Source organism: Lactuca saligna, chromosome 9 (genome assembly GCF_052625555.1).
Source record: "Lactuca saligna cultivar CGN05327 chromosome 9, ASM5262555v1, whole genome shotgun sequence".
NCBI classification, from domain to species: domain Eukaryota; kingdom Viridiplantae; phylum Streptophyta; class Magnoliopsida; order Asterales; family Asteraceae; genus Lactuca; species Lactuca saligna.
The window spans coordinates 170,035,963-170,050,325 of record NC_136425.1 but is presented as its reverse complement, the minus strand read 5'-3'; the positions used below and the strand labels follow the sequence as shown (position 1 = coordinate 170,050,325).

Below are 14,363 nucleotides of genomic sequence, written 5' to 3'. Positions count from 1 at the left end.
GTATGTCACACTATCAAACACCAACAAGGATAATATTTTAAACCTAACATTTTGACCATTAGAGTTTCATCGTTACATCACCAAAACATTACATAGTATCCATAGTGAAATCCCTATCTAAAACAAGATTCCTATATACAATATTCTTTCATACACACTTCTTCAACTTTGACTAACATAAAAAAAAAATCCAACAGACTACTAGAAAAACATTCAACATCATTGCTTCCTATGTTTTTTGTTTTTGTTTGAGAGACTATTCAATCAAACTTTTTTGAGTGTAATAGATCTGGATTCATAGCAACTGCCATTTGACATATAGTTTGGTCGAACAAACCAATTAAATTACACACTATCCTCCTATTATCTATGATATAAATTAAATAAAAAACTATCTATGTGATTTTTGCCTATGTTTTACTTTTTTTTGCCTATATGAATTTTTTTTGTGTCCCATCTTTTTACCACTTATGTTTGTTTTCTTGGAGAAAATGACAAAAGTCCTTAAATTATTTAAAATCCATTGTTGATCAGATTTGGAGTCGGATTGGGCATTGGCTTCACCTAGATCTTTTCCGCTTTTTTTTTTTCCTTTCTATTCGTCACGTGGTGGATTGAGTGGATTCTAGACAGACGACTCAAATAGAGCGCTCGATTGTTGAGTCGTCGTTCATGGTGGTTATATGGGTGCTTTGAACTTTTCGTAACTAAATAGAAAAGATAAACTTTTTGATTCCATTGGGGATTTTTCTTTTCGTTGCTTTTCTTTTCGGAACACTAAGGCTAGGATTAATTAGACGATGTGGTTACAAAGTCCAATCTGGCCTTAATTTTTATTTTTCTCTAGCTCCTTGTTAGAGGTTTGGTTTTTTAATATGATGCTTATGTTCTAAAAAAACTAATTTCAGAAAAAACAAGTTGACAAATTGTTTAGTTTCTTTTTACTTTCATCTACATTTCTATTTGATAAACTTGTTTTTTAATTTAAATTTTGTAGAAGAGTTCACTAAAAAAATTATGTATTTAAATAAAACATTGTCATGTTTATTAAAAAATATAATTAGTTGCAAAAAATTATTAAGAGTATTTCTATCATATTATAAAATTTATTTTCCAATTCATTTCTAAAATCATCAAACCAAACACAAAATAAATTTCATTCCATATCAACCAAAATGCTTATAGTATATTTAAATTCTAATTCCTTGATATTCAAATTCTCCTATAGATTCTATTCTTTCAAAAAAAAAAAAAACATTCTACGAATCAAACGTCCCATTTGATTCTTTATGATTTAGTCATTGTGTGTATGCTAATGAGATTCCACGATGCCTTATCAAAATATGTAAAAGGATTGAAGAAGCTCAAATTATGATAGCTAAAATTTTGAAAAATATTCTGATTATATTATTCATTTGGGAGGGTAAAATAATAAACTTATAAATGTAATGTTTTAAAAAGATTATTTAATATTAAAAGATAAGATTTGTAAACAAAATATTTTAAAAACTTATTAAGAATAAATATAATATTTAAAAATTAAATAGGATGAATATTTTGATTAAGTAAGAAATAATACCAAATTCACCCTAATAAAAATTAAAAAAGCAAAAGACTTAAGTATACCATTTTTGTAGCCTCTTTGAAATTTATTTCCATTTTCAACCCACAACATACCACATGGCCCAATTTTGCAGCATTTCTCTTTTTGTATTTTATCCCCTTTAATAGAAATCCCGCGTGTGGCACGTACCACGTTATAGCTGTGTAGCAGGACTACAGGGGTACTATTTCCCACCACTTCCATCCATCTTCTTCTATACCGAAAATTTCGAACTCTCAATCCCTTCATTTCTAGGGTTTCTGCATGGCATCTTCTGAAGAAGAAGGCGAAATCATCCCCGTTTGTGTCACAAACTACCTACTTGTGAACGATCGTAATGCGCCGACTTCATTTTCGCAGTTACCGCTTCATTGGAGTGATCAGGAGAACCTAATCGACAAGAACAGAACCTCATCGGTTGTGTATTTGCGCGGAACTACTGACGGAGGTCTTCAACCGGTCTACAAGGAGGTGATCGCTTGGAAGTTGGAACTTTCTCATATAGTGCCGCCTAAAATATACGTTCTTTCCAAGGGGAAAACATGGATACAACTCCAGGAACCAAGGAATATGTACAAAGATGTCATTAAGACTTTTTTGATCGTGGTTCGGTGTCTCCATTTTGCGAAGAGGAATGCAGGTGCAAGTAGAGATCAGATTTCGAGTCATTTGGTGAAAACATTGAGGTCTATGTGTTTCTGTAGTAGTGATTCGGTATGATTTATTTGTTGCTGGTGTTTGCTGATTTACCCTGTTTGTTTGTGCAGATCGGATGATGTGATTGAACCTGTAGAGAAGTATCTCTCTGCTCACTTGCCGTTAATACAGAGTGCGGTGGCTAAAGACAAGGATTTGGCAAAATCAAAGGTTCGATCTTCACTAAGTAAGCTATATTAACCACTAGGTTTAAAGCGGATCATTTGTATGTTTCCTCTTTTGTTCTGCAATTAGTGCTCAGTGAATCCGATATAATGGCTTATATTCTACCCGATTTAGAGCCATTGTATTTATTGATAAGTTTTGATAAATAGTTAACTATTAACACATGTATTGACACCTGATTTCTTGACAGTTTCTTAAAACGTTTCTTATGGAGATTGAGAATCCTGGGAGAAGAGAATACCTTCATGAGGTGAATACCATTATTTCTGAATTCTGAATGTTTTTCTCCATTCTTGTGCATTGTTAATTTCCCTTTTTGAAGGAAGTTTTCTTAATCTTGATCTTTTTCTTTTGAGTTAAAGGAGAATCAAACAAAAACCAAGTCCAAGTTCATAGTTTCTGATGATGAAGAGCTAGAGGATAATGATGATGAATCTGATGATGAAGATGAAGTATTATTTGATTCTGTTTGTGCATACTGCGACAATGGTGGTGATGTTCTCCCGTATGCATATAATCCCTTCATAAACTTAATTCAGACATTACTAATATCCATGGTGTAGAGTTAGGGTTAATAAATTCAGAAAGATCCCCAATTGCCCATGATTCAGTATCTGTGAATGTCCTTTTGTAGACTAGGTCATTAACATTTACTTCATACAATTTTCCACTTATGTCAGTTGTGAAGGTCAATGTATGCGATCTTTCCATCCAACCATAGATACAGGAGTAGAAACTTCTTGTGAGTCTCTTGGCTTTGCCAATGCAGCTGAATATGAGGTACAAACATTTACACATCTGTATTCCAATTATCTTTCCATTTCTATCATCTGGTTTAAGCACAATCACAACTCATCTCAAATTCTACATACAGGCAATTCCAACTTTTCTTTGTGGCAACTGTAAACACAAGAAACATCAATGCTTTGTTTGTGGAATGTTGGGTTCTTCTGATAAGTCTTCTTCTACTGTTGAGGTTCTTCTCTAAATCTTGGATTTTGTTTCCACATGAAAAGACTTCATGTTATCTAGCTACCAATCTTTTAGGTGTTCCCTTGTGTTTCTGCAACTTGTGGCCACTTTTATCACCCTGGATGTGTTGCAAAATTGATCCACCCTTCTGATGAAACCCTAGCCAATCAACTTCAGAGTCAAATAGCTGCAGGAGAATCATTCACTTGCCCTGTTCATAAATGTCGTGTTTGTAAACAAGGAGAAAATAAAGAGGTTCATGACTTGCAATTTGCAGTTTGCAGACGTTGCCCAAAGGCATATCATCGAAAATGCTTACCTAAGTAATACTATAACTCTCTCTTCCATAATCAAGATTGCAATTTTAAAGAAATTAGTTTTAGAAAAAACAATTAACTACATCTAAAGTACTAAATTTGTGTAAAAAGATTAACTATTTGATTGATTTTGATAATATTTTTAAGGGCAATTGGTTTCAAGGCTAGTGTTGATGGAACAATTAAACAAAGGGCATGGGATGATTTGTTGCCAAAACGCATCTTGATGTATTGCACGTAAGTGTTCATATTCATACTTAATAAATCAAAATATTGCATAATTTATTATAAAAACATATGTTATGATTCATCTATTATTATATATCCAGGAAGCATGCTATTATTCCAAATCTTTTGACACCAAAAAGGGATCATCTTTTATTTCCTCGTGTCACAAGAAAAAGAAATCAAGAAGGAAGTAAAGTGTTGATGACATCTGTAAAGAGTAAAGCTTTTGGAAACCTCTCAAACACTGACACTGACATTGACACTGACACTTCAAACATGCCAAAAGTTGTTGAGAAGTGGGATAAAAACAACACCATCACTTATGGTGATAAGAATAAAATATTAGAGAAAGGGAAGTCTTCCTTGATTTCTAGAAATTCAGAGCATCATTCCACCATTGGTCAAAACAAGTCAACACAAAAAGATATACAAAGAGAACAAGTCTTTGCTTCTAAGCCAGTGAAGAAGATAGTGAAGAAGATAATACTGGATAGACCTCCTGTAGTAGATAATGATATGAAAACAAGGTATATATTTCTTAATTCTTATTCATGTTGAATTTTCATTATTATGATATCATAACACTTTGGTGTACACTACAGGATTTTGAAAATAATCAAAGACTCAACATCTTCATTTGATGTTGAAGAATTTTTAAAGGAGAAGAGAAAGAGATGCACTCATCAAATATACACCCCACAAACAGGGTTAGATAAGACAATTACCATGGGAAAAGTGGAGGCTTCTGTTAAGGTGCTATTGTGGATGCTCTTAAATATGTTTAAACTTTAATCTCACAATTTTAATTTTAATTTTTTTAAAATTTTTTAGGCAGTGAGAACAGCCTTGAAGAAATTGGAGGATGGGGGTAGTGTTGAGGATGCAAAAGCTGTTTGTGAACCAAATGTTTTAAATCAGCTCACAAAATGGAAGGTATGTTGAAAATTGAAATATTACCTTTATGTTTTATAATTTACATATTGCATCCTTTGTGATTTTATACTTTAATATTAATATTTCCACTCAATATATATATGCAGGAAAAGTTGCATATTTTTCTTGCTCCTTTTCTCATTGGAGCACGCTACACCTCTTTTGGACGCCATTTTACTAAAGTTGATAAACTTAAGGAGGTACTAATACTAACTATCTCTTCTTGTCCCTTGACTATTTATTTACAAATTACCCCCCTGGAGTTAGTTTTATATATATATATATATATATATATATATATATATATATATATATATATATATATATTTTAATATGCAGATAGTTGAGAGACTCCATTGGTATGTAGACGATGGTGATACAGTAAGTGACTTTTTCCTTTCTTCTTTTTTGACTTTTTTATCTCATAATTATTTTAGTAAATTGTAACAATTGGATTTGTAAATTTTGTTATCAGGTAGTGGACTTTTGCTGTGGTTCGAATGATTTCAGTTGCTTCATGAAAGAAAAACTCGATAGCATGGGAAAGACAAGTTGCTCATACAAGAATTATGACCTCATCACACCAAAGGTAGTATTTTAACTTTTCTTATTTCCTATTTCTTGTAGTAAATAATAAGCTAATCTTGATATTTTAATATTTTAATATTTTAATCAGAACACATTCAGTTTTGAAAAGAGAGATTGGTTTAGTGTCCCTGTTGAAGATCTACCTGATGGGTCTCGTTTGGTATGTTTTTCTATATTTTATCTTAAAAAAAATTAGTTTAAAACTTTGATTCTAAATAGTTAATAATAATAATATATGAAAAGGTAATGGGATTAAATCCTCCGTTTGGAGTCCAAGCTTCTCTTGCTAACAAATTTATCAACCATGCTCTCAAGTTCAAACCAAAGCTTTTAATCCTTATTGTTCCAAAAGAAACCAAAAGGTAAACCATAAAATGTAAATCTGTTACTTAATTTCTATTAAATTTGGACTCTAATTTGTATTGCTATAAACACTATAAACAGGCTTGACCAAAAATGGTATCCGTATGATTTAATCTGGGAGGAAGAGCATATGCTTTCTGGCAAGGTTATATTATTAACTCTAGTTAGATTAATGGCAAATGCAAATCTTCTAGTTTACCTTTTTTTTTTTTTTTTTTTTAAACAGTCGTTTTACCTACCGGGATCAGTAAGTGTTCAAGAGCAGCCATTAGATGACTGGAACGTGGTGTCACCCCCACTCTCTCTCTGGAGTCGACCCGAATGGACTCCCAAACACAAATCAATAGCCGAAAAACAAAACCACATCAACCAAACCCAATCCAACTTAAACCACAAAAAACAACTCTCCAATTACCTAATGGAAGAAACCCAAGACTGTTACAATGACTTCTCGAATATCATCACGACAAACTATCCAGACATCTCCAACATCTTGGACGATGTTCCGGAAGCTTCCGATGCTACTGGAACCGGAACTCATTATGACGACCTCTCTGACATGGACCTTGGAAGCCCGTTGGTTTCCCCACAACTTTATACAGATACAACCACCAGTCTTCCATATGAATCAGTCAGTGGGTTTCAGAATCATGCTTTTTCAACCTACCATGATTTTGCTAACTATGGTGTTGGTCACCCTATGTACCCAACTATGCCTCCTCCTACATTTACTTATCAAACCGATGCCAACATTTGGCCACCAGGTATGTTGCCTCCTGATTTTGGAAATTAGAGTATGTTGTATACAAAACGTTAACTTACTATTAGATTATGGATTCGGATTTGGGTTTACTTGATTGTGGTCCATATTGGTTTCACACTATTGTAGTGAAGTACACAAAAACCATTTTGCAAAGTATATGGTTTCATGATAATTTTAAATAAGGTAATGATTTTTTAATATATATTGCTCAATATTTTAATTCTCAAATGAAATGACCCAACTATATATTAATGGGATTGAAGGTGAGAATACAAAAATAAAGGCCGATACAAACAATGTTAAAGACGACTAAAAACAGTAAGTGGACGCAAAATAATTGGAACATAAGTAAAGATTTGTATAAACGATACACTCTTAATAGATATATGAACAAGGGCTTAGTACTTGAATTTCTTAATTGTATGCAAGTCTTGCTCTCTATACTTGTTTCTCGTATTAACTAAAACATGCATCTCAACAACCCATTTGAATCTCTCAAACCTAGTCTTACATACGGGGATAATGTCATCGACAAAAACATTCACCTCGACAATCGATTTAAATATCTCTATATTTCTCCATGAGATGTTTGAGTATGTGAGTTGTTTCAATAGTCGATCTTCTTGTCATGAAGCCTATTTCGGACTCAAATGTGATACGTTGCAACTTGGACTTTAACACTCTCTCCAAAAGTTTCATCGTATGACTAAGAATCTTATTACATATATAGTTGCTACATCTTTAGCATCTCCCGTATTCTTATATACGAGTATGATAATATTAGGTTTCTATTCCTTGGACATCATTGAAATCTCTAATATAATGCTAAAGAGATACGTCAACAACGAGACTTCCTCCCCCAAGGAACAACCACGCACTAATAGGAATATAATCCATGTTAAAGGCTTCTTCCTTCCCATCCTCCTTAAATCCTTCTTTCACTTTTAAGTGGAATAGAGGTACACATCATACAAGAACACTAAAATGGAATAGAGGTACACATCATACAAGAACAAGGTATTTCTTTGGATTTAACTTTTAAGTGAAGAGGAAGAAGAAGAACTAAATCTCATAGTTAAAGGTGAAGGAGTGAGGAAAGTAACTAAATAAATATTATCTTAATTGATAATGGAAGTGAACTTTGATTATAGGGCATATGGAAATGCAAGTGAAGGAATCACACAAAGAATACTAAATTTTATTTGAAAACATGTTCTAGTTCTTTTGTACAATTGATTTCCTATGGATTTGTATATAGTTATAACCCCATGTAACAAGTTTTATTTTTTATATAATTTTTTTTATTTTGATATAACTTACAAATAAGATTTCTGAAAAATTATTATCATAATGAAGATACTTTGAGGTTTGTGCGTTTATTAATTTGGTGTTTGTTCCAAAGAAAAAACTTAGAACATCCGCAATATAAGTTTTAAGAGTTTATTGGGTTACATAAGCTTTTGAAAGTCGAACAAATCTACTGTGAGAACTAACATAATGTAAAGTTTTTCCAAGTAGTTTATAAAGATACTTATAGTGTTATACAATTTGCCATTATTGCTTATTGGAGAGTTTTACTGGACAAATAAGATTGTAAAAATCCTCAAATTATTTCACGATTGATTTTCTTACTGTAAATAAATAGACAATTTATACAAACAATGTAATGTCCTGAAAATCATGACATAAAAATTTTGTTTTTAGATTAATAAATCATTAATACACATCTTTCCCATAAAACCAAGGAATCCAAGATTTAACAAAACATCATCAAATCAGAGTAATTCACAGAATGTGGAAACTTGTAGTGTGTGCTCTGCAATTATCCTGATCTCTCCCATTTGAAAACCGCAATACATGAAACATAAATCGAAAAACGTAAGCATAAAACTTAATGAATTTCCTAAAATACCACATACCAAACATACAAATGGGCCCAACCTTGGGGTTCATTCCAACCCAAAAAGCAAGTATGGACCCCCGCCTTGGGGCCTCGCCCTAGGGTATATTTCAACCCGATTATAACATAGTGCCCCCCACCCTGGGGTATATTTCAACCCAAACCCAAAGACACATGCAAAAATCACAAAGACAATTAACATAATCTAATGGGCCAACATTGGTGCCTTTGACCCATTAGTACAATGAGAAAATTCACCTCGACAGCTGAACCCATGAATAGATCTCTAACTACTGATTCACTAGAAACCCCGCGTTATCAAACAATTAACACCCAATTAACAATTGGGTTCCAACCCGAATCCAATAATCCATGTGACATCCCCAAAATCACGGCCAGAAAAGACCGATTTTGTTTATGCTTTATAAAAATCAGAGTACTTCATTTTATAAAAAGGTTGCGGAATTTGTTCCCAGAAAAACATGGTAAATACGTTATTAAAACATTTTCGAAGAAACGTATTTATTTCATTTTAAAATGTTTGGGATGTCATCGTTAATACCGAAACATAAGCATAAACAGAACTTACAATGATTTACACTAGTGATCTACATCTCTTTTAAATCTCTCAGTGTAATGTCACTTCACTTCGTCACCTGTGATATACATAAATTGAGTGGGTCAGGTTGGGAAACCTGGTGAGTACATAGGGTTTTCAACCCACAATAATATAATTACTATGTTCAATCAAACAATCAACCCAATTACCCATCCCCATTATCTTCTTTACTCTTTAAGGATTTAACCTAAGTGTCATCTATCCTGCATTCGTTTATTCCGAAGTCCCTTACCTCCAGGGTTATAGGACTGACACTAAATCCATAGCTGCCAATGTTCATTCATAAAACACTAATTCCATAGCTGCTATGGTCTATTCATCAGGTACTAAATCCATAACTACCAGTCTTTATCTAATAGGTACTAAGTCCATAGCTACCAATGTTCAACAGGTACTAAGTCCATAGCTACCAATTCCCAACAGGTACTAAATCCATAGCTACCAACGTTTAACAGGTACTAAGTCCATAGCTACCGGTGTTTGTCCCATAGGCACTAAGTGTATAACTGCCAATGTATCATCTTCTATCTCTCATCATTCATCTACCCATATCATACCCAACATATTCGTATATATAAAATACGTATACAACTTAAATTCTTTAAAACATGTATAAAACGTTCATCCAGCATAGACAGCAAGTATTCAGATAATATGCACACATAGCACGTAGTTTATATAAAATACTTCATATCTATGTGTAAGATGAAAGGGACTATGCACTCACCTGAGAAGGTGGTGACTCGGTACTCGGACAGCGCTTCGTTTACTTTAAAATAATTTCCTTTGACGAAACCTAATATTATCACCACTAGATTTTAGTCTAATATTACCGTCACTAATTATTAGTCTTATTATTATTATTATTATTATTATATAAGCGTTTAAACAATACTTTCCAACTACTATGTACAGACAGGGGCTAGACATAAAACACCGGAGGGCAGGACCATTTTGGCGTATAGCACTTCTGAAATCCAACAACCCTATGCGGCCCTTTAAACCAGATTCCCCGTACCGCGAGTAGTTAAAATATATTATAACGACACTTATATAAGTCATAATAATAGCTCAAATATTTATTATAAATTTATAATAACAATACTAATTTTAAATATAAACTATATTTAAAATAGGGTAAGTATAACTTACTTTCAAGGGGATTTTAGCTAGGAGTCGGGCTCTGCAGGGGCAGAACTTCGTCGCTGAATCTTTCTAAGAAAGATTCGTGCAGCGCTTCAGCGCTCACCTTACTATACTAAAACTACAGAAAGAGAAGTCGAATCACGAGGGACCGAAATGCTCGGGGGATAAGGAGAGAAAGACTCTTGAATCAAGAGAATGGTGCAAGAAATATGAGAGCCCAAGGCTCTTATTTATACTAATTGAATTTTCAAAAACTACCCTCCATAATTACTTAATGACCTTTTAGTTATATAAACAACTAAACACCCCTCTATAATACTATTTTAAATGGATTTAATGATATTTGTACTAAACTAATGTCGAAAGAACTCAACATTAGTCTTATAATGACCGCATCGTCGATACCTTTCTAACGATATATACATATGTATATATATGTGTACGTATACATGATTTATACTTTATTTTAATACGTAAATATGCTATTATAATTTGTAACTCGTTCATACGAACTCCGTTTTTGACGTTCTTTATATCCACGCGTAGGTGGAGACGTACTCTACAACTTTCATTTAGACTCTGTTGGCTAATTTTGACTTTATTTTTAAAGTTATATTTTTAACAGGCCGGGACAGGATTGATCCGTTAAAATCTCATAACTTCTTTATCCGATGTCCATTTTCGTCTGTCTTTTTATCGTTATGCTACTAATAACGAGATCTTCGATTCTTGTTTAGGTTGTGTCGGCTAAAAATCAATCGATCTAAAATTCGAATTTCGGGCTGTACACCGCTAATCCGAAACTTCGAAAAATCATAACTTCTGCATACGAAGTCAGATTTGGGCGTTCTTTTTATCGATGTTCTTAGTTTAACATATTCTACGACTTTCGTTTAGAGCGCTAAGGCTAAATCTCTCTCTATCATAAATTTACTATTTACGCTTCCCGGCGCCGTGCCGGTTTCGACGCGAAACTTCGACGGGTCATAACTTCTTCGTTATAACTCGGATTTCGGCGTTCTTTATATGTATGGAAACCTTGTGACATATTCTACAACTTGGTTAAGATTATTTATTCTAAATAATCTTTTAGTAGAAAAGTCGTTTTTGACCCCTATTGCCTCTAAATTGACTAGCCCAGATCTGCGGGCTTTACAATTATCTCCCCCTTAGGATGATTACGTCCCGGAATCATCAACGAAACAGGGCTTGTATAATGACTCCATACGTCATCTCTTCATCCTAGGTAATAATTATAACTTCTATATTCCTGCAAGTCTATCTCTTAGACTCATTGACTGTAAGCAGTACTCGATCGTGCACCTGCTCTCTACCTCAGGCTAGACTTCAAATTATGACCTATCATCATGTGATGCACGTTTAAACTTAGGTCTCTTAGAGTTAAATTCTAAAATAGACTATGCCTTCCTTCATGTTCTAATGTGATATAATCACACTTTAACATGTAGCGTTTCTGGCTACCAACTTCTTTAACAACGAACACGATACTTCTATTGATCACTTTGATTTCAATTGTTTGGTTTAAGTCGGACGCTACATCGAACTTGGTTCCCTGAACCACGCAACATACTCATCGTAGTCGGACTCAATTCGGTACGACCACTAGGGTTGGAAATTAACAATCTTTTTAGTCATTATCGAAATGATGGTAATGACATACTTGAAAAAAAATAGAATCAGTTACTAGCTTCTTGGTAACCTTGTAACTTTCCCTGATCCAAGTGTGAGTCCTGTGCTTCCGGTAGTATAGGCCTCTACTACCATTCACACCTACTCATACTCGTCCCAAGTATTGTCTCGCAGTTTCCCAAGTCACCATGCATCAATTCATACAATCATTCAACACATCAGATAACAAAACGAAGGTTTTATATCATTTCTTGAAACGATTACATAGGTGTTCAAGTTCACCCTAGACTATGCCTCTACTAGGCTACATCATACGAAACTATGACTACTGCATAATCCGATCCTCGGGTAAGAAGTCCTCATTCTTGATTCCTCGCATGGTTCTCTGATTCGTCGAGGATCATGTGAAATGCCCTTGGCCTTGGTGGCGTTTCTGGTCTTGCTGCTTTATTTTTCCTTGGGCAGTCACTGGACATGTGCCCCTTGCCTCCACATCCATAGCATACTTTGTCATTATGCGTGCAGTCTTTGGAATAGTGACCAGTCCTCCTACATTTGTAACAAGTCACTTCTTCGTTGCACTTTCCACCATGCTTCTTCTTGCATCTATCACACCATCTTGCTTCACCTCCATTTGCTCCTCCAAGCTTTGAGAATTTGCTTTCCTTGTTCGGCCTCGAAGATCCTTCAAACTTCCGCTTCTCTCCTACCTTATCTTTTTCTAGACCCTTTTCTCTTATCTGGGCTTCTACGTTCTTAGCTGCCCTAACAGCTGCTTTCAAGGTAGTTGTCATTTTGACCATTGGGCCAAAGTCAGTGGGCAGCCCGTTAGCAAACCTATCAATCTTGGAGAGTTCAGTAGGCACCAAGTAGGGGAATAGCTTCATCCTCTCGGTGAATGCGGTGGCATACTCATCAACACTCATCTTTCCTTTCTTCAGGTTCTGAAAACTCGTTGTTTAGGTCTATCAGATCTATCTCCGAGCAGTATTGCATTTTCAACTGTTCCAAAAACTCTTCCCACGACATCCTTAAGGCTTCTCCTTGTGGCATCGTATCTGCCAATAGCTTCCACCAGCTCAAGACTCCAGTTTTCAGCTATCTTACTGTGAAGACAGTCTTCTGTTTCTCGTTACAGCTGCAGCTCTCAAACACCATTTCCATCTTAGAGATCCAATCCATAATCTCAACCGGCTTCGGGCTTCCTGAGAGACTTGGTGGTTTCGCACCCAAGAAATTCTTGTACATCCGCCCATCCTTGTTGTTTCTCCCTTCTGGGCCATCCCTTTGCTCACCTTGAGTCCCTACTTAACTCACTTGGCGGCTGTAGTTCCCTTCCTCAGATTGCTCGGGAACTGGCTCCGTCGGTTCAACATGTACGGTAGGTTCGTCCCTGTTCAACATTTGTCTCATTTCTTCCCTTTGTTCAGCTAACATACCCCGAATCATGGCTTGAACTCTAGCCATGGTGACTGGCTCAGGCGCAACTTCTTCAGCAACATGTATTTTTTGAACCACTGGGGGTTGGTTTCGGTTCCCATTCGCATTTACGTTTCCGCTACGAGTTCTTGCCATCTTGATCTCTACACCGAATAAGGTGAATCTAGATCTTAATTTAGGATTGACGTCTTAAATCATCCTTATCACCCCGAAACGTTTATATGCTAGTTCTAATATCGTAGTTAAACTCTTAGAATCCTAAACACATAAGGTTTCCAGATCCGGTCGGCAACAGACCATAGATCCGAACAAATCATATCATGCGCAAAGCATTTAGCACATAAAAGCAATTTAGGCATTATTCCTAAAATAAGCTAGTGCTCACACCTCACAATCATCGCTTAACATTCTAAGTTTAAGTCTAGAAATAAATCCATATTCCTAGTTCTCTTAAACTAATGCTCTGATACCAACTGTGACATCCCCAAAATCACGGCCAGAAAACACCGATTTTGTTTATGCTTTATAAAAATCAGAGTACTTCATTTTATAAAAAGGTTGCGGAATTTGTTCCCAGAAAAACATGGTAAATACGTTATTAAAACATTTTCGAAGAAACGTATTTATTTCATTTTAAAATGTTTGGGATGTCATCGTTAATACCGAAACATAAGCATAAACAGAACTTACAATGATTTACACTAGTGATCTACATCTCTTTTAAATCTGTCAGTGTAATGTCACTTCACTTCGTCACCTGTGATATACATAAACTGAGTGGGTCAGGTTGCGAAACCTGGTGAGTACATAGGGTTTTCAACCCACAATAATATAATTACTATGTTCAATCAAACAATCAACCCAATTACCCATCCCCATTATCTTCTTTACTCTTTAAGGATTTAACCTAAGTGTCATCTATCCTGCATTCGTTTATTCCGAAGTCCCTTACCTCCAGG

General features: G+C 34.8%; 1 protein-coding gene across 5 annotated transcripts; it reads left to right on the top strand.

Moving 5' to 3' along the window:
* Nucleotides 1–1,775: 1,775 nt before the first annotated feature.
* Nucleotides 1,776–7,774, top strand: LOC145017382 (protein ENHANCED DOWNY MILDEW 2-like). Of its 5 annotated transcripts, none has more exons than XM_078975422.1 (18): nt 1,776–2,289; nt 2,371–2,470; nt 2,676–2,735; nt 2,842–2,990; nt 3,166–3,265; nt 3,360–3,455; nt 3,533–3,780; nt 3,922–4,011; nt 4,104–4,529; nt 4,605–4,755; nt 4,834–4,935; nt 5,043–5,135; nt 5,275–5,316; nt 5,411–5,524; nt 5,612–5,683; nt 5,767–5,885; nt 5,968–6,031; nt 6,113–7,774. In XM_078975422.1, exons 1-18 carry the CDS (start codon nt 1,868–1,870, stop codon nt 6,677–6,679), a joined length of 3,015 nt encoding a protein of 1,004 aa, XP_078831548.1. In that variant the 5' UTR covers nt 1,776–1,867; the 3' UTR covers nt 6,680–7,774. The 5 variants fall into 5 exon arrangements, with proteins under 5 accessions (XP_078831548.1, XP_078831547.1, XP_078831546.1 ...); XM_078975421.1 differs by having other exon boundaries at nt 2,848–2,990; nt 3,360–3,461; nt 6,113–7,773; XM_078975420.1 differs by having other exon boundaries at nt 3,360–3,461; nt 6,113–7,773.
* The last annotated feature ends 6,589 nt before the right edge of the window (nt 7,775–14,363 follow it).

Coding starts and splice junctions, on each gene's coding strand:
- LOC145017382 (XM_078975420.1), top strand. CDS start 1,868: ATGGCATCTTCTGAAGAAGAAGGCGAAATCATCCCCGTTTGTGTCACA. Junction 2,290..2,370: donor CATTTGGTGAAAACATTGAG/GTCTATGTGTTT, acceptor TTGTTTGTGCAG/ATCGGATGATGTGATTGAAC. Junction 5,886..5,967: donor GTTCCAAAAGAAACCAAAAG/GTAAACCATAAA, acceptor CACTATAAACAG/GCTTGACCAAAAATGGTATC.